This window comes from Pseudovirgaria hyperparasitica (genome assembly GCF_010093815.1).
Source record: "Pseudovirgaria hyperparasitica strain CBS 121739 unplaced genomic scaffold EJ05scaffold_13, whole genome shotgun sequence".
In the NCBI taxonomy this organism is placed as follows: domain Eukaryota; kingdom Fungi; phylum Ascomycota; class Dothideomycetes; order Acrospermales; family Acrospermaceae; genus Pseudovirgaria; species Pseudovirgaria hyperparasitica.
This window is the reverse complement of record NW_022985561.1, coordinates 1,404,823-1,427,680: the sequence shown is the minus strand read 5'-3', so window position 1 is coordinate 1,427,680 and position 22,858 is coordinate 1,404,823. Positions and strand designations below refer to the sequence as shown.

Genomic DNA, 22,858 nt, shown 5'->3' with positions numbered 1-22,858 from the left:
ATTATTATTATTATTATTATTATTATTATTATTATTATTATTATTATTATTATTATTATTATTATTATTATTATTATTATTATTATTATTATTATATCTTTTTATAATTCCGTAGGAATAAGGTTATTATATATATAAAACCTATAGTAGAGGTTAAGTTTATAAAATTTAATCATAAGAAAGAGACTTATTAATATATATAAGCCGATCGATATTTCGCTTTCAGCCCTTTCTAGAGCTATTATTAGCTGTTATAGCTCGACAAATTGCCTTATGCTCTCTATAATGGGCCACCTGGCAAGCCCGCCCGCAATACATGGCCCCGTTGCACCTTCCGCACCGCATCAACTGCGTGGAAAATTTGTTACACAGCGCACATTGGTCCGTTGTCGACAAGAAGGCCTTATTATTCCCATTCCTGTTTTCCACCGCCTCTAACAAGTCCTTGGCTGTCTTCCTAGTCAATCTTAACACCCGCTGTTCACCCAAACTAACGTGCGCTGCCGACCATGCGTTCCCTGCCGGAGTATAGAAGCGCTCTGCAAGTTGCTCCTCTAGTTTTTCTAGATTGGTCCCAAAACCATCAAGTATACTGGATATCGATTCTACTAAAAACTTCAGGACTTCCACTTCGTTCAAATCGTTGATCTTTTCCAATGCAGCTTCGTTTTGATGACGTAATGTCACATCGGCAAGATCAGATTCGTCAAGTCGTTGAATACGTAGGTACCGAAGTACGCTACTTGGTAGTGGCTCCGTAAGAGTAAGAGAAATAGTAGAGGTCGAATCTAGCCCTGCCGATTTCCAGAGTTTGTGCTTTTGCTCAAAGAATGGTGCCATGGGATGCGTCGCGAGGACAAGATCATAGCTGTCATTGGGATTACCGGGCACGACAAACCCATAGAGACGTGAAAGGCGATTGTTTGGAACAGGTCCGTAATTGATGAAAACCTAGAAGAACACATCTAGTTAAGCGCGCCGACTAGCGGTTTAGAAAATAAGACCGACGTACCTGATCTCCAGGTTCGTATTTCTTTCCGGCTGAAATAGAGAGTTTTCCAGACATAGGATCGTAGCTATGACACTGCCCAACCTCGATGGAATGATTTAACATATCTGCGAAGGGCGTCAACAGTCGAAACGAATCTCCATTATGTAGCTTGAAGTCCATTGCACGGCTCCACACGGTGCAGAGTGCCCACTTGTACTGAAAAATTAAAGACAAGTGTCAGTAGCCGATTTGCAGTATCCCTATATTGAATACCTACGTCATCGATCGTGAACTTGTCGCGTGGGAATAATTCGTGGTGTTGTCTAAACAGTCGCACTACCAATTCCTTATAGTCGATCTCGATCTGGTGAACCAGGTGCTTCGTGATAGTGTAGAGCGATGTTCCTGCGCAAACATCCAACTCAGCCTCCGTAAAAAAGATGCTCGAGGTATAGCTGTCAGGAAGTACTGCTACATGGCTTCGGAGACCATCGTATCCCGACCTGCGCGACCGAACAAAGAGAATGTATGTGGCCAGCGTGTCATCGACAGATAAGGGCGGCTGCGCCGAGAGAAGGGCTGGCCCAAGGACTGGGTCAGCATATGCGTGCTTCACTGTCCAAAGAACGCTATGTGGGATGGTGAGGATCTCCTCTCCTTCCTCGAATCGCCGCAGCGTTCGGATGCCGCGCCCAGTATCCGAAAAATCAACAAGTTCAAAGTCATCCAAGCCCGACGCGCCAGACCGTTTCAGCCAGCTTTCCATAGGATTGAACGATAAAGTTTGTGCGTGAGGAAACCAGAAATCACTCTTCCGCGGTAAACGAGTTAATGCTCTGCGAGTGAATGGGTGAGGGCGATGTGTTTGGAGGTTGTGGGTTTTGGAAGTCTATAGAGAGCTGAAATGGTATACACACATCCCACTAATGAATGGATTACCCAACTATCGAACCACGTGATTTATGCATAACTCTGAGTATCTATATTAACTTCACTATACTTATTAAAAACTATAATTAGAGAACCCAATTTATAGATAGATGACATTACCTATTTAAGAAAATTCTATAAGAATAAAGTAGAGATAAATTATCTCTCCATAAGGGAGAGTAGAAATAACTAAAGCTTACTACATTTAGGCTCTATGGCCTTATGCAAATCCTTACCAGCTGCTTGGAAATACATCTTAACTCTTTGTCTAGCAACAATTACCACATCATAGTCTTCGATTGTACTCGGTACCCCAACCTCCTTATCGAAATCACCATGAACACCGTTTTCAATGAGTTCCCTAAGTACCCTTCGTAACGTCTTACCTGATCTTGTTTTAGGGATCATTCCCTTACCCTGTAGCATCCCGCCAAGAGACGCGATACCGCCAATCTGGTCTCGTACCAAATTCTGCACCTCACGTAATAGGGCCTCGGAAGGTAGAGGTGAGTCTGAGTTATCTGACCCTGATAGGATAACGAATGCGAATGGCAATTGTCCCTTCAGAGCATCTGGGATGCCAACGACACAGCACTCGGCGATGCTTGGGTGCGAAGATACCGCCTGTTCTATGGATCCTGTGTAGACCATCAGCTCGTCATGACCGATCCGATGAAACGGGTCAAGGACCTACCTGTGCTAAAGCGATGTGCTGCAACATTGATAATATCATCGGATCTTGACATAACGTGCACGAAACCGTCCTGGTCCAACATACCCGCATCGCCAGTATCCACCCATTTGCCTGCGAAGCGCTTCAAGTAGCTACTATAGAACCTCTGTTCATCCTCCCATAGAGTGGTGAATGCACTCGGTGCAAGAGGAACGCCCAGGACAATATTGCCCATGGTGCCTCTAGGAACGACCTCGCCGTCATCGTCGACGATCTGAACATCAAACCCTGGACATGGTTTCCCAGCACTACCGGGCTTCATACTGATAGGTAAACTCCTCTCGTTGTTCTGAAAATCCTTTCCGGTCATTGGAGATAGCGCCAGGCCAGTAATGGGTGAGCCCGACTCAGAACTCCACCAGTTGTCAATGACCACGGCATTCGGTGCGCAGTACTTAACCAGGAGATTTTGATACATCGTCACTATGGAAGGTTCGCTTCGTTCACCAGCGAGGAACAGTGCTCGTAGGTTTCGGAGACCCTCTCTATTGCCCCTTGCCTTGAAGAACTCGTTGTTGTTATCGGTATTTCGAATAGCCCTTAAAGCGGTTGGTGCAGTGAACATCGAATTGACTTGATACTCCTCAAGTATTCGCCAGAATGTGCCAGCATCGGGAGTGCCCACGGGCTTGCCCTCGAACAACAACGTCGTCGCGCCTACAAGTAGAGGCGCATATACGATGTAGCTGTGGCCGACAACCCAGCCAATGTCCGAAGCACAGAACATAGTGTCACCAGGCCCGTGAATCCCAAACAGATACTTCATCGAAAAGTGTAGATTGACTGCGTGGCCTCCCGAATTACGAACGACACCCTTAGGAAGTCCCGTGGTCCCTGTGCATTATCTGATTAGCTGTTGCGAGTGGTAGTTGATGGTGCAACAATAATCCTGGACTCACCCGAGGTGTATATTATATAGAGCGCTTCCTCGCTTTTCACCGGCACACATGCTGCTTTCAGGCCTCTATTTCTCGCACTTTTGACTAAACGAGCCCATTGGCTCTCGCCCTGCCTTCTGTCTACATCATCCCAGCGCAACTCCTCCCTCTGCCATATCAGAACCTTTTCTGGTTTATATTTACTAATCTCAATGGCCCTCCGAACCAAAGGGCGGTAGCTGGTTGGTTCTTTCAGACCTTCGATGCCACATGATGCCGTAAGAATAACTTTCGGCCTGGAAGCTTCTACGCGCTGAGCGAGAGCCTGCGGCGCAAATCCACCAAATACGACGGCATGAATAGCACCCAGTCGTGCACTGGCAAGCATGCCGAATATAGCAGCAGGTATCATTGGCACTTTTCAGCGCATATCAGCAACAGCACTTTTATACCTAGTGTTTATTAAGGAGGGGAGACAACTTACTATATATTAAGACAACGTCTCCCCTTCGAACGCCCTCCTCTCTCAACACTCCAGCCAGGTGTTCAACTTCAACCAGCACCTGGTTGTACGTGAACCGCTCCTTCTTCTTGGTCACTGGCGAGTCATAACATATTGCAGCATTATTTCCGTTACCCGCCTCCACATGCCTATCAACACAATTATACGTAGTATTGATCTCACCGCCTGGAAACCAAGCCCAATGATCATGTGAGACGTCTTGGAGCTTCTTAGTCGAGCGCTCAAGTGCGCAAATAGGCTGACGTGCCCAGACGAGATGGGAGGCTTGATTCATCCAAAAGGTTTCCGGGTCGCGAAGCGACTCGGCATGTATATCATCCTGTACATGATTGGGAGCCATATCGACCAGTCGCGAGCTTGAGATTGAGTCGTCCTTGCGAAGGAGGGACACTGCTGGTGGCGTAGGCTACCTACGTCATACAACTCGGTCTAGGTAGGATAGAGACCCTTAAGGTAAATCTAAGAATTTGAGTTCGAGCTATATAGAGCTGCGATCACTACAATGCAAAAAACAGCAGGTCAAGTACCTTATTACGTCCGGCTAAGATAGAGCTCTAAACCGCTCCACCCCCGCTCTCGGCCAAACGGCGTGCTGTCAATAGCTTTCTCAGTTGGGCTAGGAGTTATGAACCCTGAATAGTCTCATCTAACCTCGTACCAGGGGGCGAAGTTCCTCAGGTTGACCGACTCCTCTTTCGTGTTCTATCCACCTCAATACCGAGCCGTTCAGCGACAGCAATAAAACCTTCCTCGTCACTGGCCACCCAGAGGTCTACAAATCCATCTTTCTTGGCTGCCTCAATCTGGTCGTCAGTCCATGCTTCCTCATGAGGACGTTCAACATAGATAGTCTGCAGACCACACGACTTGGCAGCCTTGAGATCAGCCAAGTGCGCAGCGACCATAGCACAGTCCTTGGGCTGCAGGCCAAGCTTGTGTACTGCCCCCAGATATATTCCTTGATTAGGTTTGTACGCACCAAAATCTTCGGCGGAGAATACATGTGTAAAAGGTATCTGCGCGTGGGTTTTGAGATCACTAAGGAGACTGGTGTTGCCATTCGATAGCGTTACCGTCCAGAAATACTTGTTTAACTCTGTGACACCTGCCGATGAATCTGCCCATGCGTCTAGGCTATGCCAGACAAGACTTAAGGCGCGGATCTGTTCGTCGTCGTAGAGGCCAACCAACTGCCACTTCTCCAATAAACCCCTCAAAGACTCATGGTGGTGTTCATCGACAGATTTCCAGGTGGCGGTGGGCTTCGCAGCAACTGATTGAGTGAAATGATAGTATGCGTTGTGCCATTCTTGAGCAAAGTCACCCCAGCGTTCGATCGTCATGTCAGAAGCTCTGATGCGAACTGAAGTAGCCAAGGACGCTGTCGCATCACTCAAGCGCAAGCGAACTGTATCGTTGAGTACTCTAGTGACAGTGTTTCTCCAATTAACGCAGGTTCCGAAAATGTCAAACAACAAAGCGCGTGGGGCGTGCGTGAGAACCATAAGTGAGATAGGTTGGGTTGATGAAAGCGAAGGTAGAGGCACAGGGGACCTTCGAAAATCAGCCCATGAGCATTTCTTTTAAAAATAGAAACACTACTTCAAACAGTCAATATTGTGGCCTCGTGGTATCCTTGTCGGTAGTAAAGCCATGGTAGAAAAATGATGATCGGGTTTGGATTGCTGAACGAACGATAGAGCATGTGCATACACTAGGTATGTGTTTAACAGAAAGTAAGGCATCAGAGATACGCAAAAGCAGAGTCCTCTGTCCATGAGTTGGTAAAGAATGGTAGTGATTGCTGGTAAAGACTGGTAGTGATTGCTGTTATTGTAGGACATCATGCAGTCACGTTCGGACACCAGTCAACTTTGACGAGTACCTACATGAGCTACCAGGTCGTCGCAGGAGAGGTAGGTGTCACTTGAAATATGCCCTTAAGAAACAAACCATACCAGACTTCGAACGTGTAGCTGACCAAGAGTGCAATCATATGGAATAGACGAACAAACACTGCACGACCAGGGAACACGACCAGTATAACGGTATAGACGGATAATATGATTATTCAGCTAGCCCGGTATCATTCAACAAACCCCATTGTCCACAAAACTCCAGATGCCAGTATGATACAGCAAACCCCATTCCCGGAACCAACAGGCCTACCAAGAGCGCGATCGTGACGTCGCGAGGCCAAAGAGAAAAGTCATGATGCATGCAAAAGAAGAACGCTTAACCACCGAATCCATACAAAGTACGACCTTGTCGCTTTAGAGCGTACACAACATCAAGAGACGTGACGGTTTTGCGCTTAGCGTGCTCAGTGTACGTGACGGCATCCCGAATGACGCCCTCAAGGAAAGTCTTGAGGACTCCGCGAGTCTCCTCGTAGATCACTAGATTGTATTAGTCCGAAACTCTTATGACAACCAAGCTTGAACATACTGGCAGAAATACGTTTCACACCACCACGACGAGCGAGACGGCGAATAGCCGGCTTGGTTATGCCCTGGATGTTGTCACGCAAGATCTTGCGATGACGCTTGGCACCACCCTTGCCGAGACCCTTGCCACCTTTGCCGCCTGTTGAAAATGTGTCAGTGGATAAAAAGTATAGACAAGCGTGCACTTTGGATTATCGAGAAGAAGCCGTATGGAGTTAAGGCGTAGAGAGTACTTACGTCCAGTCATTTTGATTGAGAGTTATTTGTAGAAGGAAGTTTTTAGTGGTAGGGAGATGACGAGCTGAAGACGTCTGGCTGGTCTGAGAATGGATGACTTGGATGATGTGAGGATAACGGGATTAGTTGAGGCGAAGGAGAGGATATCTTATGAGACACCGTAGTGGCGCGACCATCAACATTGGGACTCACGCTAAGGCGTTGCATCGGGCTTAGTGCTTTGCTCCGACCGTCTCGCTTATCAAACTTGCTACATCGGCCAATCAGCAGCCCCGGTAAATAGTCAGAAAGAGCGGCTGGATTCCAGCACCTTTTTGGGGTTTATTTTCGTGAATGAACAACGCGCTAAAACAGTCATCCCGCACCAACGACACCGACCCACGCAACGCGCCTGATCCCTGATCTCGATTTTCCAGGCAGCCGTCGCCCCGCGCTTCCTCCCATAAGTACTTGTCACCGCCCGCCTCGCTCCATTCCTCTTCCATCCACCAACCAACCGCTCCACTTCATCATCATCAACACATCTCCATCTTCAACTCATCGGAAATCCCTCGCAATGGCCCGTACCAAGCAAACTGCCCGTACGTTATCCTCTTTTACATCCATCGGAATTGTGACACCAGCTTCTCCACTCACATCATCGTCTATTCTGCTTGATGTAGCCACTAACGAGATTTACAGGCAAGTCCACTGGTGGCAAGGCCCCACGTAAGGCTCTCGCCTCCAAGGCCGCCCGCAAGTCCGCACCATCGACCGGTGGTGTTAAGAAGCCTCACCGTTACAAGCCTGGTGAGCCCGCTAGAATTCGATTGTATAACAACACTTTACTAACACAACTCAAGGTACCGTCGCTCTCCGTGAAATTCGCCGCTATCAAAAGTCCACCGAGCTTTTGATCCGCAAGTTGCCTTTCCAACGTCTGGTCCGTGAAATCGCCCAAGACTTCAAGTCCGACCTCCGCTTCCAGTCTTCTGCCATTGGCGCTCTTCAGGAATCCGTCGAGGCCTACCTCGTCTCACTATTCGAGGACACCAACTTGTGCGCTATCCATGCTAAGCGTGTCACCATTCAGTCAAAAGACATTCAACTTGCTCGTCGTCTCCGTGGTGAGCGATCTTAAGCGCCGTCTTTCTTATTTCGTGTCTTCGGAGGATGAAGGGGTTCACTAGGCGTTTTGGTTGATATGCCCACTGGTTATGACGGTTACGGGGGCTAGTGCACGAATCCGTGCCTTTTGCATTGTATATTAATCAGTTGACTACCCGATGAATGGACGACAAGTCATACTTCATCTAGTGCTCGATTTTCGCTCCAAGAGCTATTTGTAGTGATTCGCACCGTAGTATGGTACATTATGACAACGCCAAATCCCAACTTTAGTCACCCAAAACACTGCTTAGGTTCTTGATTAAATGGCTACACAACGGCACACTCTATTGCGTCACGTTCAGCTTTAGCTGCTTTTTGGTTCAGCATGGAAAGATAGGTCTGCCACCCAATAGCTATCACTCCTGATAAACGTAGTCAGTATCTTTGAACTCAGTGCTCGTCTGTTTGGGCGTAATGTTGCTAATGTTCATTGTTTCACGAGCGAGTTAAGAAACGAGCTGCAAGCCTGTGGCTATGACTCACCAGCAAAGACACTACGATATTCCAAAGGAATGAAAGTGAAGCTGAAAGCCGTCACTGCCGGCCACAATTTACAACTATTCCACCAACTCGTTGGCACTGTATTCTTGATCCTTCCGCCAGCCTCAGCTAATGTTGCGCCGCTGAGCAAGCTTTGCATACCGAAGAAGTAGGTATTGAATACGGGCGTGAAGATGACCTGATTCACTGCGACTTTCGTTGCAAGAGACAAGAATTTTGAGGAATAGTTGAATGATTCTCCCAACCAGATGAACCATCTGTATGATGGAATCGATGAGATTGCGCCAATTGTCAGCGACCGGAGTGCGCGGCCAGTATCATACCAAGGCTCCTGCTCAACTTCGTCTACGGACTCTTGCAAGGCTCTCTGTGCCGACAAGTCGCCCAAGAAGTAGATTGTTATGGTGCTCAGCCATTGTACCAAATGTGGTCTTCTTCTTTGCGCAGCACCATAGGCGCGAAACGGTTGCACGACTGGCTCCAACCAGAGCCATGCAGGGCCTGGGATATACCATGATCGCCCTTTTGTTATATTTTGCTCTGGATCCTTCTCAATGGGTGAAAACTGTGTTCGTTTCTGCCTTTTGAGAGTCGAATGTGCTTGCGTATGGAGGAACATGCCAGCTCGCCTGGCGGGTAGACGGAGAGTATGTATCGGCATTGCTACCAGATTGCAGTTATTATCTCATAGAAAGGACCAAAAAGCGACTGAAGCATCATGTTTGAGGTGTTGCTGAGAACAAGAAGTCTGCTAGAAGATGTACGAAGGCTGCCTTGGTGGATGGTGGCAGACCATATTGGCGTGTTGCCAGCCGGGAGCAGATTTTCCTGCTGGCCAGGGACAAGCAAGGCCGCCAAGGACGACGGTCCACTCAGGATATGGATCTGCTCCCGCGGTTGTCGGGTTGGCAATACTAGGGTAATATTGTATCTGTTGATCAGCTAGTCACTATTCCTGATTCTCAGGTAGGAGACGCTGAAGGTCAAAGTTAACATACTCAATCTACGTACATCCAGCCCCATGACTTTTACTCAAGAGTTAAAATCCTGGCTGTCACCCAAGCGTCTCATTGTGTCCGATACGCCTGAGATCGGGAGGCCAGCACCATCCACTGCAAAGATGAAAATCCCATGTGAGGATGGGAAGCCGACCGTTGTAGTGTTCCTCAGACATTGCGGTTGTCCTTGTAAGCTCTACGCAGCCATATTAGAGTATCAGTGCCTGACAACCTGACAATTGCACTCAGTCGCAGAAAAGACCTACTTGAGCATGCGCACTTCTGCGAGTGCGCATCCATCCTACACCTTTGTGGCCGTCTCACATAGCGACCAGCCGTCTACGGATAATTGGTTGAGGGCAATTCTCCAGTCCCAGGGGGATGCAGAAGCATCAAACCTAAAACTGATCATTGATGATACTCGGGATCTTTATGCGCGCTGGGGTCTTGGCATTAGTTCATTATGGCATGTTTTAAACCCGACTACATTTAGCACGCTTAGCACCCTAAAGAAAACAGAGGGAATCGATGTCAGATCCACCGAATCCGGTAGTCGATGGCAGACTGCAGGAGCTTGGGCTGTCGACTCTGAGGGAATAATTCGATGGGGTCGACCAGCCAGGTCCGCCGACGAGATCCCTGATATGGCCGCTGCTGTCGGTGCTCTATCGAGAGAGTAATTCAGAGTCAGTCTTTGAAAAAATGTGGCCTTATCTTGCTTCGCATCGTGTGTTATGAAATGTATTATTCACGACGGCTCGCTGCGTCGCCCTCGCGCGCATTAAACATGAATTGGACCTACACATGTGGAAACAACGTTTCCGTCCTTGAATCTATGAAGAAAGCGGCTTATCAAGTTGCCAAAGAAAACTGTCTCGAACACTACCAAGTACTGGACTTTCGTAGTCGGCAACGGTTGTCTTTTGTTTCTTGAAGCCTACCTTCTCGAGCAGCCGATTACTACCAATGTTCTCGGTATCAACTTGCGCAGTTACGTAACCAAAGCCTCCAGACTGGCTGAGATGATCCCAAGCAAGTCCGAGAAAAGCCTGCATAGCCTCAGTTGCATAACCTTTCCGCCAGAATTCCCGTGAAAAGCAGTATCCAATCTCTGGACTACGTACTATTCCTATGACTCCAACAAACTTGCGCTTCGCCACTGGATGATCTGTTTTGATCCCGGATTCCTTGTCGTCCTGGGTTAGGAGCTCTACAACAAAATTGTAACGACCGGCCTCTTGCCATTCCTGCATAGCTTTCATGGTAGTTTCAACGTCTTTGTCGGGCGAATGTGACCTGCTCTTAGATCAGTCGCTCAGTCAGACATAGATTAACTGATGTGTTCCCGTACGTGTACTTCACTACTTCTGGATCACTACGCATGGTGAAGATACTGGGAGCATCGTAGGGCTGAAGCGGCCTGATGAGTAGTCTTGGTGTCTTCACCTCAACGTACTTCCGCTCAAGACTCATCTTGAGGGTCTTGTCAAGTTGGGGGTCAGAGTGTTGTGTGCTGTGCTGTGTACAGTGTGACAATGTCTGAGTGTAGTTCGCTATGTGTAGTGAGTATTGCGATGTATATTGTGGTGTTTAAGAAATATTACAGGTGCTCTCCGGTTTTTACATATATACACACACGGTAGCTATTATTATGAAAGATGAGTCAAGGTATATATCGACGGTTGTGTGTCATCATTCCTGTGTTATTCCTGGCTTAGGTAATAAATTGTATGAAGTGCCCGCCGCGAGCGCCCGGGCTTGTTGACCGGCACCCTGGGACCATTTACCAAAATCTATTTCGTCCAACATCGCCCTATTATATGGAAAATTTGTCCATGCTATAATCATGACAGATTCGGTGCTATCGGTCTCGGCTCAGGGCGCAAGTTTCCTGATACTTTTACAGGTTGGTTCGCGCCTATTGACTTTTGCTGCAAATCAGGTACTTCTACGGTTCCTCTCACCGGAGCTGCTTGGTGTTTCTGCACAGCTGGAACTTTTTTCGATCACCGTTCTGGTATTCGCAAGAGAATCCATTCGAGTAGCGTTGCAGAGGCAAACCAGAGGTACGCAATCCGTGGTCAATCTAGCTTACCTCGCCATCCTCATAGGCTGGCCATTGGCATTCATTCTACTACGTTTCTACCCCCAAAGCGCAGATGCTGCGGTTCCATATTTCCGCGAATCACTGGAGATCTATGGTTTGGCTACCATGGTAGAACTATGTTCAGAGCCTGGCTTTGCTGTCGCACAGCAACAACTGCTATATAGGGTTCGTGCATCTGCGGAGACCGTAGCTACAGTTATGAGGTGCGCAATGACTTGTGGGATTGTCATATACGGAGGAAGATCTGGAATCTACCTGGGCGCCCTACCCTTTGCTGTGGGTCAAATGAGTTATGCTGTGTCTTTACTTGCAGCATATACCATTCAATTATACCCGGTTCAGAGCAGACATGGAGATTATCTGCTTCCCAAACGCTTGCCGCCAGGGTAAGCTCCTACCTTCCACCCTAGGTTGATGTGTTTTCCTGACTTTTACACAGTGAGTCTGAGAATGCAATCCTAGGCATCCTTCCCTTGCCACTCATCAGGTTGAGCTTCAGCCTTTATCTGCAGTCTGCTTTCAGATATGTTCTGACCCAAGGTGACTCAATTCTGATCTCGTCGATGGCATCGCTACAAGACCAGGGAGGTTATGCCCTTGCATCGAATTATGGAGGTTTAATTGCTCGCATGCTGTTTCAACCCATCGAGGAAAGTAGCCGCACTCTGTTTGCCAGATTATGCTTCCCAAATGCCAAGAAAGAAGAGTCTTCAACATCAGACCTCGAGAAGGCCTCAAACATCCTCAGTGCCATTTTGAAACTATACAACGTAATGTCTCTCGTTGTTATATCGGTTGGCCCAACGTTGGCCCCTCTACTCCTACAAGTCATCGCCGGAGACAGATGGTCAGCGACCGGAGCCAGCGAGATTCTCGCCCATTATTGTTACTACATCCCTTTGATGGCTATTAATGGTGTATCCGAGGCTTTCGTCGCGGCAGTTGCTTCCAATGCTGAACTGAACGCCCAGTCACTCACCATGGGCGTCTTCTTTGCAGCATATGGCCTGTCAGCATATCTGTTCGTGGTGACCTTCGCTTATGGGGCAAAGGGACTGGTATACGCTAACTGCGTGAATATGGCCTTGCGGATAGTGTTCAACATATCCTTTGTCCGGGCTTACTTCTCAGGGCGAAACATCGCCTTCACTATTACTTCAACACTCCCATCGGCTACCAGTATCACCAGTACCATTGCTGTGACGGCGATTCTGATGGCACCCTCGGTGGATGTCTCAACGAAAGGACTCCTTGGCACTTTAGTCAGAGTCGGTGTAATGGCTGTCGTACATCTCGCCGCCATGTGAGTTCCAATATGCTGCTGGCTTGTCCGCAAATACTGACTGCTACGACCAGAGCAATGGGCGAGCGCGCATATTTGATGCGTTGTTATCGAATGTTCAGACCAGAGTCCAAGGAAACGTACGTGGTATCAAAGTCATAAGTAATACGATCAGTACAGTATAGGCCTGTCAATCCATGATCAATGCTCAACGCAGCCATCCCAGATGTTTACCATTCATTCCAAACAGTTTATTTGATATTAGATATGCTTTCTAGCAAAGTATAACAGACTCAATCAAAAGTGATCTTAGTGGCCTTTTTCATGTCACCCGTATCCTTGTAGAAAGCACCATAAGCTTCATGCCCTTTCTTTTTGACAGTTCCGCCGAATTTGAGCAGCTCCTCTGGAACTGGTTGATTAGCCGCCTTGAGTACGTTGATTAGCCTAGTGTTTGTTAGCAGGGTTTCTACAGTGCTTTGTGAATCACAACTTACGCTCCAGACAAGCCCTTGTCATGCTCAGTGAACAGCGTAACGGCGAGCCCATCCTGACCTGCTCTTCCGGTGCGGCCAATCCTGTGCACATAGTCCTCTGCTGTAAGGGGGAACGTCACATTGATGACCACCTTGACCGCGGGTATATCGAGACCTCTAGCAGCTACATCAGTCGCCACCAATATCGGGACGCTGCCTTTCTTAAAAGAGTCTAGACTAGCTGTCCGCTGTGCCTGGCTTAGATCCCCATGTATACCAGCCACCCGGAAGCCCTTCGACTTGATGAATCCTTCAACACGCGTGGCCTCCTTCTTATACAAACAAAACACAAGAATCCGGTCATCTTTCTTCCTGCCAGACTGATGCTGTTTGAGAAGCTCCATCAAGCGCGTGTTCTTTACATACGGTTCGACTACTTCGACCTGCTGGATGATACGTGTATTGGCGCGGAGCTCCCCAGTGGGGTTATCTCCGATGGAGATCTTGATGGGATTGTTCATAAAAGTCATAGCCAGATCCCTGACAGACGGCGGCCATGTTGCAGTAAACATAAGAGTCTGTCTCCCAACAGGTAAGGTTTGGCCAATGATTTTCTTGATTTCCTCCTCGAATCCTTTCTCGAGCATGCGGTCAGCTTCATCTAGTACCATATATTGGACTTGACCGAGGTCTACTACGCCCTCGCTAATCAGGTCGTTCAAACGCCCAGGAGTTGCCACGACGATGTTCGCTTTCTTCATAGCCTCATATTGTGGTTCTTTAGGCACCCCACCATAGATACAAGCCACATGGAGACCAGCAGGTTTTGCGATCTGTGTGATTTGCTCATGAATTTGGGAAGCTAGCTCTCGTGTAGGCGAAACAACCAGGGCTCGGACGCCGTTGACTGTTGGGCCCATTTTGACAGTGGCCAAGATAGCTTGTATGCAAGGAACGCCGAAGGCAAACGTCTTCCCGGACCCTGTTTCAGCAACACCAATGACATCGCGTCCGGATAGGAGGCATGGCCAAGCCGCCGCTTGTATAGGTGTTGGAGAATCGAAGGAAGCAAATGGCGCAAGCTGACTCTTGTCAGAAATTGGCAGATATGAGAATTGGGTGATAGGCCGGAGAGATGATTGAGAAAGGGGATCCGTAATGGTAATTTCGTTTGAAGCCAGGTACTTGTCGATTGCTGCTTGGGACAGAGCTGCTAACTCTGAGTTCTGAACATATCTGAAGGCTGACTTGGTGGAGGACTTCAACGGGATTGATGCAGCAGTGTTGACATCTCCAGAACTTTTGGGTGTGCCCAAGGATTTGTTCAGCTTCTCAGTTTTGGCCTGCTCTTTCTCAGCTCTGCGCGCAGCCTTTCGAGTGGCCTTTGCGTCCTCATTGGCAGTATCATTTTCGGTCAAGTCGTTTTTCAATGGAGGAGTGTTTTGCGCCGCCAGAGCGGCCTTTTTGGCTCTTTTAGCTTCTTTCCGTGCTGCCTTGGCCTTCTTCTGACTCTCTTCGTCGTCCACGAATGAAGTTCCTGACTGCTTTTCTTTGTTTACTGTCTTGCTCTTGGCTTCAGTTGTAGACTTAGTCTTCGCGAGTTTGAATGGAGCAGCGGTAACGATTGTGGCAGTCTCCGACTCAGGCGGAATGTCGCCATGCTTGTTCTTCTTGCTTTTTTTTCGCACGAGACTTTCTGCTGGCTCGATCGCATCTCCAAGCGATCTTTTTCCCATGCTTGAATTTTGGATGTAAAAGCACCAATCAAAACGAACCAAAGTTGGTATGTATCCTGCTGCAATCAGGAGGGAAATTGACTAGATTTTTTTTTAAGGCCAGGACCCTAGATGTGGAGGTAGCAAGGATGACGGGCTACCTTAGCTTGCGCCACAAGTGGTAGCCACATATCGAACTTTTGTCATGAAGATATTACAGTAAACGTTCTCCTCTCGACAAAGATCACTCCTCGATGCTTTCAGGATGGCTCTTCCAAGAGCTTAGGCACAGCCTCTTAATTGATGTCTTCAAGTACTCGCCTCAATGCCTTCGCACACGCGCGCGTATAGGCAATACAGGACAAACAGGCCACTTTCAGCAACACTGTATATTGCGACGTTGCGCCTCGTCTTCATCAACGCGTTGGAAGACTCGCCAGGGGAAAGACTCCTTCGCCAAAGAAGCTAAAGTCAAAGGTCTCAAAAGTCGCGCTGCATTTAAGCTCCTTGAGGTACTCTTTTAGTCTTCGTACCCAACCGTGACGCTGATAGCGGCTGCAGATGAATGAAAAATATAAGCTTTTCCACGCTGGAGACACTGTAGTCGACCTGGTATAGACTACTGACTTTCAAGTCGTGCAATTTTTTGACACGTACAGGGCTATGCGCCAGGCTCTTGGTCCCAAGTGGCCATCAATCGAACTTCACCCGGTGGCCGAGTTGTCGGTATAGACATCATCCCTGCACAACCTCCTCGCGGCGTCTCAACGATACAAGGCAACTTTCTCTCCCCCGAAATACAAGCCGAGGTGCGTGCGTACATCCAGGACTGGTCACGAGGACGATCACGACAACATACGATCACGAGTGTACAGAGCGAAGAAGGGGTCGATGCGCTGGAAAGTGGTTACATTGACCTGGAACGACGAGTCAGTTCAGATGAGTCTGAAGACTCCGGCATAGATGCGTTGAGGGAGGGAGCAAAAAAATCGAAGCTTTCTCAGAGGGACCTTCGACACGGAAGAGTTGTCGATGTCGTGTTGAGTGACATGTCCGCACCCTGGGATCAGACCGATGGATTCAACAAGAACAGCATTAGTAACCCCTACAACAGGATGATGAACACGAGCGGTGTATCATTCAAGGACCATGTAGGAAGCATGGTAGGAAGTACGTTGGTAGGTGTAAGCACTCTACTGATTAAAGCACAGGACTTATGTAATGCCGCTTTAACGTTCGCTTTCGATACCCTGAAAACCGGTGGTCACTTTGTGTGTAAATTCTACCAAGGTGGAGAAGATAAAGAGTTGGAGAAGCGCCTCAAAAGACTATTCAAAAAAGTGCACAGAGAGAAGCCTGAGAGCTCGAGAGCTGTAAGCCTAGTACACGCGATATCGGGATAAATCGCTGACATGCCAAAGGAATCCAAAGAGTCCTACTTTGTCGCAACGAAAAGAAAAGAAGATGCATTACGCGAGGACGTGGTGGAAATATCTTGAGACCAGACGACCAGATCGCTATGTATGGAAACGCTTTACCGCATATGAAATGCCACAATATACTCCGGATCCATCGGCACAATCCAAGCAGTCAGCGCTGCGAGGTATATTGGCTCATTTTCCAATTAACATGCTAGCTTCCTTCATGGCTTTTCGTTCTTTCTTTAATGGACTGAACATGAATCCTTCTTCAGTCATGTGCCTGAGTCCACCAGAAATCGCAGGTCCAGGCCCCTTCGCCCCAAATATGCTTCTTCCAACGGCTCTGTTTGCGATGAAGCCTTTTCCAGGAATTGGCTTGACAGGCGGTGCACCCTCGTCATCATCGAAGAGTGTTTTCTGCAGTCCAAGACCCCCAAGTTTGCGCTTTTTCTTCTTCTCGGGGGCCTCTGAGTCAAATGTTGCAAACGACATGAGTGACTTCCGAGGAGCTTTGGAAGGCATGGAACCAGATTTTAATTTCGGCGCCTGCATGGTCTCCATCGTCTTCTCTGGTACGACCGTCGGATCGATGTTTTCATCGCCATCGCCTTCCTCTGCGACGATTTCCAGTGTCGAAAGAGCCTTGGTGGGCTTTCGGGCCTGCTTCATCTTGGGATTGGCCTTGCTCGCAGTAGCTACAGCCAGAGGCTTTGTTTCTGCAGAGCCTCCTCTACTTTGCTTCGGAGGGCCAGTCGGGGTAGCTTCTGTTACGGTTTCGACAGGGTTATAACCTAGTTCCTCCCCAGCTGTAGTACTTTCTGGCGGAACACTGGCCGTCCTGCTAAGGAATGGGGTAATCGAGAACGTCGACTTCTCACTAGGGGCCACAGAGTAGCTACGCCTGGCTCTCTTCGTTGGCATATCTCCAGGTGTGCCTAGAGTGGTAGCATCGCTAGGGTCCACTTGTGCTTTGCGTTTGCGAGGACCTTTCGTCCCTTTGGTAGCCGCCGTTGTAACAATGGAACTTGCAGCTTTCGCAACAGATCGCGTCTGTGCTTGCAGCAGCTCTGCTTCCGTCTCCTTCAAAGTTTCCTTGGTTGATCGTAGCTTAGACCTGAAAGCATCCAGCTTCTCATCAAGGAGTGCCTTCTTCGCTTCCCAGTCTTTGCGGGCTCGATCGTGGTCCCTTTCTGCCTTCTTGCGTTCCTTCTGCTCTTCGATCAATTGGTTCCTGAGCTCGTCAAGCTCGTCAGATCTCTCGATGACCTTCTTGGTGACTTTCTGTATATTGCTCCTCTCAGTCTCTATATCGTCTTGAGTGTTCCTGGCTGACTTCTCAGCTGCTTTGACCTGCTTCTTGAGCGCGCCAATCTCTTCACGCAAGCCCTCGAGTTCAGCACTTTGTTCTGCCTCGGCATTCTTCTTGCCCTGCTTAATCCTGGATGCTTGCTTTTCAGCACGCTGTTTTTCCGCCGCATAATCTGCCGCAGCCTCCTGGGCATCTTGCTCAAGCTTTTCTCGAGAACGCCTCTCTTTGATGAGCTCTTTGCGCAAGTCCGCGACTTCTTCTTCAAGTTCTGCAGTCTTTGTGGCGTCAATGTCCTTATTATTCTTGGCGTCCTTTGCTGCAGCCTTTTCTTTGTCAAGTTCAGCCTGAGCCTGCGCCGCTGACAACTCAGCGTTCTCTCGCTGCAACCTTTCCGTTTGTAAGGCTTTTTGAAGACTGGAGATTTCAGTCCTGAGTTGGGCACTAGATTCAGAGCTCTTTCCCTCTTTGGACATGAGGCGCTGTGCTGTCCGCTTCTCTGTTTCGAGTTCGACTTGGACGGTGCTCAACTGGCGCTGTAGGCAGAGTTTCTCCGATAAAAGCGTTGCGTGGGATGCAGCAGTTGACCGGAGGTGTTCCAATTCCGGTCTTAAGGTAGCCAATTCCCTCGCTAGAGACAGCTTCTCCGTCAAGACTTTTGTTGTGTCGGCAGAGATATTCAGCATGGCATTCAACTCCGCCTAATCAATCAGTGGCAGACTTGAGATAAGCACTCGATACACATACTTGCATGTTATTCAATTCACGCTCTTTCAAACGAAGCTCATTCGTGAGATTGACTTTGGCCAGCTCAGCCTCTTCAAGAAGTGCGTGGGTGTCGTCGATCTTTGCTTCCAGATCCTCAGCTCTTCCCTCCTCATCGCCAAGCTGCTCGTGCAACTCGTCATTCTCATCTTCAAGTAGCTGGAGGTGTACGCGCAATTTGCGAAGCTCCTCGTCTTTAGCGACGATCTCGACCACACGCGCAGACCTCTCGTAGTCAAGTTCGAATTTTGTAGTTTGCAGCGACCGTCGCAGCTGTGTTTATGTCAGTATATCGTTTGTTTACACGAAAATACAGATATGAGTAACCTCGTTAACCTCAAGCGGGCTCTCCCGCTCGCCTTTGTTGGGTGCCATTCGTCGAATGTGCCCGTATGGGTTGTGCAACAAGTAGATCAAATATATAAATATATTAGGAATATTCTCCGCATCGACGCGTTGACAGCTTGACACTCCAATGTAAACACTAGGTATGTAATACCTGGTATCTCGGAACGCGCTACCGGTCGCAGTCTTACCTTAGTTGTGGCTGAAGCTCGGGATCTGGGGTGGAGCCCGTGGAAAGGACACCAGACCAAAAAGATGATACTCGATACGACGATAGCAGTTTCGCATCTGAAGACAGCACGTTACCTAGGTGCAAGGGATTAAGATGAGAATATTCAGTCTTTTTACAGCTTCACTGCTGCCAATTGCCACGCTAGCGGCCAAGAAGTTTGGTGACAGCACGTACGACAGCCTTCGCGCCCAAAGCCTATCGACACCGAATCTGAAGCTTGATGACAAGCTGTACAACAAACTGACTGCTGCACCCCGAGACTATGCTGTCGCTATTCTTTTGACAGCATTGCCGAGTCAGTTCGGATGCCAACTCTGTCAAGAATTCCAGCCAGAATGGGATCTCCTTGCTAAGAGCTGGAATAAAGGCGACAAAGAGGGAGAGAGCAGGCTTCTTTTCGGTACTTTGGACTTCTTGAATGGAAAACCGGTCTTTCAGTCGGTAGGATGGCTCTGCGAGACTATGGCGATGAATACATGCTGACTACGGAATAGTTAATGCTGCAAACCGCTCCCGTACTCTTGCTATTCCACCCCACCACCGGCCCAAACGCGAAGGTGGAGAACTCACCGACGAGATATGACTTCACGCAAGGGCTAGTGACCGCTGAATTTCTGCAAAGCTTCATTGCCCGACACCTTCCAGACGGACCGCATCCGCCAGTCAATCGACCGGTCAATTGGGTGAAGATCGTGTCGACGACCGTCGCAGTGTTAGGTGGAATCAGCGCAATTTATGTCGCCGCTCCTTACATCACTCCTGTGATACAGAACCGAAACCTATGGGCTGCCGTTAGCATTATCGCTGTGCTGCTGTTCACCAGCGGACACATGTTCAATCACATTCGCAAAGTGCCATATTTCACAGGTAATGGTCGAGGTGGAGCAACGTACTTTGCTGGAGGCTTTCAGAACCAATTTGGCATCGAAACCCAGATTGTCGCTGCCATTTGTAAGTCATTGCATTGATCTGGGTATAGATGACCCACTAACCCTTCTTTAGATGGGATCTTGTCCTTCGCTACCATCTCCATTGCACTCAAAGTTCCTCGTATCACCGATCCCAGGCTCCAACAGGCCTCTGTTTTCATCTGGTCTGGCGTGATGTTCGCCATGTACAGTTTTCTCCTCAGTATCTTTCGGATCAAGAATGGGGGATATCCGTTCTTCCTACCCCCTTTCTAAGCCATTTAGTGACGGAACACGATCTGTAAAGTTCTTATTGGTGGGGCGAGTGTATTATAGAATTGATATAACGCAGCACAGCACAGGGTACGGACAGGGAAAAGTAAAATATATTGGCATTACAGCATATACATATCAGCTGTATGTGTGCGATCGATCAAGTGGTCACGGCCGGCCAGTGATGTTGTCTCACCGTTCTAGCTGTCCGTGAGTCAGACTCAGTCTACATTATCCTACTGGTGAACGTATACGATGATGTATTCACGGATTCCATCCGCAGCCGTGACCAGCTATCCCCTCGTCCCACGTGCTCGATGCTTATCTTCCATGTCGTCAAGCTCATACTGGGGTACTCGTGACAACCCGGTGCGTGGCCTTGACGATCAAGCCTCAGATCATGCTTCGACAGCATCTGCTTACTCCAGCTACTTTATATGTCATTCAGCACACCCACCTTCGCACGACGACGTACCCGACGGACGAAACTAGACACCATATGGGCATACTAGCGAGAGAGGGTGTGCGAGCGTAGAAGAGAGGAGGTTGGCGAAATGGAATCTATTTGCATATAATCTGCCAACACAGGCACGGTGAGGAACTGGCTCACACTATGTGCACGAGGGAACACAAGAATACCGCACAAGAATACCGCACAAGAATACCGCACAAGAATACCGCAATACCACACCACAACACAACACAACACAAAAGTAAAACGAGTCCAACCCAAAACCACACAAGACGAAAAGAAAACACCCCTCAAACCTCAACACCCCAATCCCCTCGCCCCAACCCCATCCCCAATCCCAATCCCCACCCCACCCTCCTAACTTTCCGCCCATCCACCTCATTTCCTCTCCGCCCCCTCTTCGCACCCCCCTTGAAAAACTCACTATCAAGCGTGAAATACAGGTCCCCAAATCCACCACCACTACCTCCACCTCCTCCTCCTCCTCCTCCTCCTCCTGCCCCGTCTGCAGCGCCACGACTACGACCACTCCTCGTCTGCTCATCCCAAGCATCATGACTTCCACCCTTTCTGTCTCCGGCATGGCGCTCATACTCCCAGCATAATGAAGAAGGAGGAGGAGGCATGCTGTTAGTGTACGGGGCCGAACACGGCGTTGCGTTGTTGACGTTGGCATGTGGAGGTTTAGGCGGAAGGGCGGGCAAGGGTGAATTCGTGGGGTTCTCAGTGCGGCTGCGCATGGTTGGAGTGGCGGCGGGGTGGAGAGCGGATGAGTGCTGCGGGGGTAGGGGAGGGGAGTTGGGATGGGTGTGTGCGTGTGCGTCGAGGGTGGGTGAGGGTGAGGTTGCGCCGGTGAAGTCGACGCATGCGTTTATGAAGCTGTCGGTGTCGGGGCTCGGGGGGTCTGGAGAGGTAGTGGGTGAGGGGGGATGTATTGTACTGGGTGTTGGTTGGGCAGATGATGTTGATGTGCCTGGTGCCTTGAACGTGGAACTGGTAGAGGATGAAGGAGGAGCAGGAGGCTGTAGATTGGGATCTATGGGGTCTGGATGATCGATTGTGGAGGCTGTAGCATCTAGTTGATCGCACATATCGATGTCCATGTCGTACATGCCATCAGCGTACTCGTACGGCGGGGAGGTGGGCGGCGATCTAGGTGACTGCAAGCCGTGTGGGGGAGGAGGAGTAGGCTCATATAAATCTGCCTGCGAGGCAGCAAGAAGGTCTTGCAAGGAGCCAAGCCCGTAGTCCACGGCGACATCCTCAATCGTCTCCATGAGATCCTGGATAACGAACTCCTGGCTATCCCCTGGCAAGCCAGGCGGACATTGGGCACCAGCATACTGATACTGATCCGACGCAGCAAATTGCACTGGCTCAGGGGGTCGATCGATGGCCATAGCCAGCGGACCATGCCGACACTCACTCGGATAATTGCACGCATGCCAGCAATCGCGAGGCTCTCCAGCCCGAGTCCTCGCAGCCGGACTAGTAGCAGCCGCAACGGTGTTTGTAAAATACTGATGCATCGGCGAGTCGATTCTGGCGTTGGTCGGCGAGGCCGTCGTCTTCTTCTTCTTCTGCGCACGCCGCCAGTCGCCGTATGCCAGCCAGCCATTGAAGTCAAACTCATGAGCACATGCCTCGTGGTAGTGCTTCTTCGCCTTTCCGTTTCCCTTGGCCTTGCCCTGCGTCCTCCAGGCGTGGAGCTTCGTGGTGCCGGAGCAGAAGTAGTGGCCGTCGATGGGACAGCGACGTGTTGCGCCGAGGGGGTATTGGCGCTGGCACATATGGCATTTCCAGATCCATGCTAGGGGCTCGACCGGGGGCTTGACGTCGACCTGGGAGTCCTGACGGCCTGTGGTCGTGCTGGGTTTGGAGTACGGTAGAGACGCGGTGCGAGGCTGGGATATTGATTTCGAGAATAGGGGAGAGCGTGGAGAGCATGGCGAGGGGGGGATGGAAAGGAGGGAGGACTTGAAGACCATGGCAGTGAGGTTTCGGAGACCCATGGTGCGAAGCGAACGAAGTATACAGACTCTGTGTGTTTCTCTTAAAACGTATGAATACCGACGAGAGTGACGAATGCTCAATAGTGCATATAATATACAGAAAGAAGACAGACAGCGCAGGCAGTGAGCAGGCCTGATAGAAGTATACAACCGACCA

At 49.3% G+C, this 22,858-nt stretch overlaps 14 protein-coding genes across 14 annotated transcripts; 5 read left to right on the top strand and 9 right to left on the bottom strand.

Moving 5' to 3' along the window:
* Nucleotides 1-110: 110 nt before the first annotated feature.
* On the bottom strand, nucleotides 111-1,885 carry EJ05DRAFT_455642 (SET domain-containing protein). Its single transcript, XM_033742479.1, has 3 exons — nucleotides 1,269-1,885; nucleotides 1,013-1,207; nucleotides 111-951 (listed from the first exon to the last, which is right to left on the bottom strand). The coding sequence occupies exons 1-3, from the start codon at nucleotides 1,755-1,757 to the stop codon at nucleotides 223-225; spliced, it is 1,413 nt and encodes a 470-aa protein (XP_033598260.1). The 5' UTR covers nucleotides 1,758-1,885; the 3' UTR covers nucleotides 111-222.
* A 225-nt stretch (nucleotides 1,886-2,110) lies between these two features.
* Nucleotides 2,111-4,395, bottom strand: EJ05DRAFT_442187 (propionyl-CoA synthetase; the record flags this gene model as incomplete). The annotated part of the gene is made up of 4 exons (XM_033742027.1): nucleotides 2,111-2,559; nucleotides 2,616-3,488; nucleotides 3,554-3,949; nucleotides 4,017-4,395. The coding sequence occupies 4 exons, from the start codon at nucleotides 4,393-4,395 to the stop codon at nucleotides 2,111-2,113; spliced, it is 2,097 nt and encodes a 698-aa protein (XP_033598259.1).
* Nucleotides 4,396-4,729: 334 nt separating this feature from the next.
* On the bottom strand, nucleotides 4,730-5,560 carry EJ05DRAFT_442206 (haloacid dehalogenase; the record flags this gene model as incomplete). The annotated part of the gene is made up of 1 exon (XM_033742028.1): nucleotides 4,730-5,560. One exon carries the CDS (start codon nucleotides 5,558-5,560, stop codon nucleotides 4,730-4,732), a length of 831 nt encoding a protein of 276 aa, XP_033598258.1.
* A 730-nt stretch (nucleotides 5,561-6,290) lies between these two features.
* Nucleotides 6,291-6,639, bottom strand: EJ05DRAFT_442064 (histone H4; the record flags this gene model as incomplete). The annotated part of the gene is made up of 2 exons (XM_033742014.1): nucleotides 6,291-6,454; nucleotides 6,504-6,639. Coding segments are annotated over 2 exons (300 nt in total), but the record flags the coding sequence as incomplete, so codon positions are not given.
* A 589-nt stretch (nucleotides 6,640-7,228) lies between these two features.
* EJ05DRAFT_478765 (histone cluster 1, H3g protein) lies at nucleotides 7,229-8,169 on the top strand. Its single transcript, XM_033744529.1, has 3 exons — nucleotides 7,229-7,320; nucleotides 7,421-7,528; nucleotides 7,582-8,169. Exons 1-3 carry the CDS (start codon nucleotides 7,296-7,298, stop codon nucleotides 7,857-7,859), a joined length of 411 nt encoding a protein of 136 aa, XP_033598256.1. The 5' UTR covers nucleotides 7,229-7,295; the 3' UTR covers nucleotides 7,860-8,169.
* EJ05DRAFT_442088 (uncharacterized protein) lies at nucleotides 8,156-9,008 on the bottom strand (the record flags this gene model as incomplete). Its single annotated transcript, XM_033742017.1, has 2 exons — nucleotides 8,156-8,250; nucleotides 8,372-9,008. The coding sequence occupies 2 exons, from the start codon at nucleotides 9,006-9,008 to the stop codon at nucleotides 8,156-8,158; spliced, it is 732 nt and encodes a 243-aa protein (XP_033598255.1).
* A 302-nt stretch (nucleotides 9,009-9,310) lies between these two features.
* Nucleotides 9,311-10,270, top strand: EJ05DRAFT_478764 (uncharacterized protein). The gene is made up of 2 exons (XM_033744528.1): nucleotides 9,311-9,576; nucleotides 9,637-10,270. The coding sequence occupies exons 1-2, from the start codon at nucleotides 9,411-9,413 to the stop codon at nucleotides 10,065-10,067; spliced, it is 597 nt and encodes a 198-aa protein (XP_033598254.1). The 5' UTR covers nucleotides 9,311-9,410; the 3' UTR covers nucleotides 10,068-10,270.
* On the bottom strand, nucleotides 10,144-11,076 carry EJ05DRAFT_116546 (acyl-CoA N-acyltransferase). Its single transcript, XM_033739035.1, has 3 exons — nucleotides 10,992-11,076; nucleotides 10,739-10,940; nucleotides 10,144-10,683 (listed from the first exon to the last, which is right to left on the bottom strand). Exons 2-3 carry the CDS (start codon nucleotides 10,858-10,860, stop codon nucleotides 10,221-10,223), a joined length of 585 nt encoding a protein of 194 aa, XP_033598253.1. The 5' UTR covers nucleotides 10,861-10,940; nucleotides 10,992-11,076; the 3' UTR covers nucleotides 10,144-10,220.
* A 90-nt stretch (nucleotides 11,077-11,166) lies between these two features.
* EJ05DRAFT_455624 (Rft-1-domain-containing protein) lies at nucleotides 11,167-13,092 on the top strand. The gene is made up of 3 exons (XM_033742478.1): nucleotides 11,167-11,880; nucleotides 11,934-12,797; nucleotides 12,851-13,092. Exons 1-3 carry the CDS (start codon nucleotides 11,234-11,236, stop codon nucleotides 12,936-12,938), a joined length of 1,599 nt encoding a protein of 532 aa, XP_033598252.1. The 5' UTR covers nucleotides 11,167-11,233; the 3' UTR covers nucleotides 12,939-13,092.
* On the bottom strand, nucleotides 12,893-15,082 carry EJ05DRAFT_532858 (DEAD-domain-containing protein). Its single transcript, XM_033749097.1, has 2 exons — nucleotides 13,274-15,082; nucleotides 12,893-13,223 (listed from the first exon to the last, which is right to left on the bottom strand). The coding sequence occupies exons 1-2, from the start codon at nucleotides 14,986-14,988 to the stop codon at nucleotides 13,070-13,072; spliced, it is 1,869 nt and encodes a 622-aa protein (XP_033598251.1). The 5' UTR covers nucleotides 14,989-15,082; the 3' UTR covers nucleotides 12,893-13,069.
* Nucleotides 15,083-15,221: 139 nt separating this feature from the next.
* On the top strand, nucleotides 15,222-16,466 carry EJ05DRAFT_488507 (FtsJ-domain-containing protein; the record flags this gene model as incomplete). The annotated part of the gene is made up of 5 exons (XM_033745718.1): nucleotides 15,222-15,479; nucleotides 15,529-15,579; nucleotides 15,627-16,145; nucleotides 16,179-16,340; nucleotides 16,389-16,466. The coding sequence occupies 5 exons, from the start codon at nucleotides 15,222-15,224 to the stop codon at nucleotides 16,464-16,466; spliced, it is 1,068 nt and encodes a 355-aa protein (XP_033598250.1).
* On the bottom strand, nucleotides 16,391-18,936 carry EJ05DRAFT_478758 (uncharacterized protein). The gene is made up of 3 exons (XM_033744527.1): nucleotides 18,787-18,936; nucleotides 18,442-18,732; nucleotides 16,391-18,395 (listed from the first exon to the last, which is right to left on the bottom strand). Exons 1-3 carry the CDS (start codon nucleotides 18,832-18,834, stop codon nucleotides 16,581-16,583), a joined length of 2,154 nt encoding a protein of 717 aa, XP_033598249.1. The 5' UTR covers nucleotides 18,835-18,936; the 3' UTR covers nucleotides 16,391-16,580.
* Nucleotides 18,937-19,072: 136 nt separating this feature from the next.
* On the top strand, nucleotides 19,073-20,346 carry EJ05DRAFT_116365 (uncharacterized protein). The gene is made up of 3 exons (XM_033739034.1): nucleotides 19,073-19,477; nucleotides 19,531-19,987; nucleotides 20,039-20,346. Exons 1-3 carry the CDS (start codon nucleotides 19,130-19,132, stop codon nucleotides 20,218-20,220), a joined length of 987 nt encoding a protein of 328 aa, XP_033598248.1. The 5' UTR covers nucleotides 19,073-19,129; the 3' UTR covers nucleotides 20,221-20,346.
* A 633-nt stretch (nucleotides 20,347-20,979) lies between these two features.
* EJ05DRAFT_503246 (uncharacterized protein) lies at nucleotides 20,980-22,701 on the bottom strand (the record flags this gene model as incomplete). Its single annotated transcript, XM_033747396.1, has 1 exon — nucleotides 20,980-22,701. One exon carries the CDS (start codon nucleotides 22,699-22,701, stop codon nucleotides 20,980-20,982), a length of 1,722 nt encoding a protein of 573 aa, XP_033598247.1.
* Between the last annotated feature and the right edge of the window lie 157 nt (nucleotides 22,702-22,858).

Coding starts and splice junctions, on each gene's coding strand:
- EJ05DRAFT_478764 (XM_033744528.1), top strand. CDS start 9,411: ATGACTTTTACTCAAGAGTTAAAATCCTGGCTGTCACCCAAGCGTCTC. Junction 9,577..9,636: donor CAGACATTGCGGTTGTCCTT/GTAAGCTCTACG, acceptor AATTGCACTCAG/TCGCAGAAAAGACCTACTTG.
- EJ05DRAFT_455624 (XM_033742478.1), top strand. CDS start 11,234: ATGACAGATTCGGTGCTATCGGTCTCGGCTCAGGGCGCAAGTTTCCTG. Junction 11,881..11,933: donor CCCAAACGCTTGCCGCCAGG/GTAAGCTCCTAC, acceptor ACTTTTACACAG/TGAGTCTGAGAATGCAATCC. Junction 12,798..12,850: donor GTCGTACATCTCGCCGCCAT/GTGAGTTCCAAT, acceptor TGCTACGACCAG/AGCAATGGGCGAGCGCGCAT.
- EJ05DRAFT_116365 (XM_033739034.1), top strand. CDS start 19,130: ATGAGAATATTCAGTCTTTTTACAGCTTCACTGCTGCCAATTGCCACG. Junction 19,478..19,530: donor GAAAACCGGTCTTTCAGTCG/GTAGGATGGCTC, acceptor ACTACGGAATAG/TTAATGCTGCAAACCGCTCC. Junction 19,988..20,038: donor CCAGATTGTCGCTGCCATTT/GTAAGTCATTGC, acceptor ACCCTTCTTTAG/ATGGGATCTTGTCCTTCGCT.
- EJ05DRAFT_455642 (XM_033742479.1), bottom strand. CDS start 1,757: ATGGAAAGCTGGCTGAAACGGTCTGGCGCGTCGGGCTTGGATGACTTT. Junction 1,208..1,268: donor ACAAGTTCACGATCGATGAC/GTAGGTATTCAA, acceptor TTAATTTTTCAG/TACAAGTGGGCACTCTGCAC. Junction 952..1,012: donor AATACGAACCTGGAGATCAG/GTACGTCGGTCT, acceptor GTGTTCTTCTAG/GTTTTCATCAATTACGGACC.
- EJ05DRAFT_478758 (XM_033744527.1), bottom strand. CDS start 18,834: ATGGCACCCAACAAAGGCGAGCGGGAGAGCCCGCTTGAGGTTAACGAG. Junction 18,733..18,786: donor GCCCGCTTGAGGTTAACGAG/GTTACTCATATC, acceptor ACATAAACACAG/CTGCGACGGTCGCTGCAAAC. Junction 18,396..18,441: donor GTGAATTGAATAACATGCAA/GTATGTGTATCG, acceptor CTGATTGATTAG/GCGGAGTTGAATGCCATGCT.
- EJ05DRAFT_532858 (XM_033749097.1), bottom strand. CDS start 14,988: ATGGGAAAAAGATCGCTTGGAGATGCGATCGAGCCAGCAGAAAGTCTC. Junction 13,224..13,273: donor GACAAGGGCTTGTCTGGAGC/GTAAGTTGTGAT, acceptor AACAAACACTAG/GCTAATCAACGTACTCAAGG.
- EJ05DRAFT_478765 (XM_033744529.1), top strand. CDS start 7,296: ATGGCCCGTACCAAGCAAACTGCCC. Junction 7,321..7,420: donor CCGTACCAAGCAAACTGCCC/GTACGTTATCCT, acceptor CGAGATTTACAG/GCAAGTCCACTGGTGGCAAG. Junction 7,529..7,581: donor GCCTCACCGTTACAAGCCTG/GTGAGCCCGCTA, acceptor ACACAACTCAAG/GTACCGTCGCTCTCCGTGAA.
- EJ05DRAFT_116546 (XM_033739035.1), bottom strand. CDS start 10,860: ATGAGTCTTGAGCGGAAGTACGTTGAGGTGAAGACACCAAGACTACTC. Junction 10,684..10,738: donor CCAGAAGTAGTGAAGTACAC/GTACGGGAACAC, acceptor ATCTAAGAGCAG/GTCACATTCGCCCGACAAAG.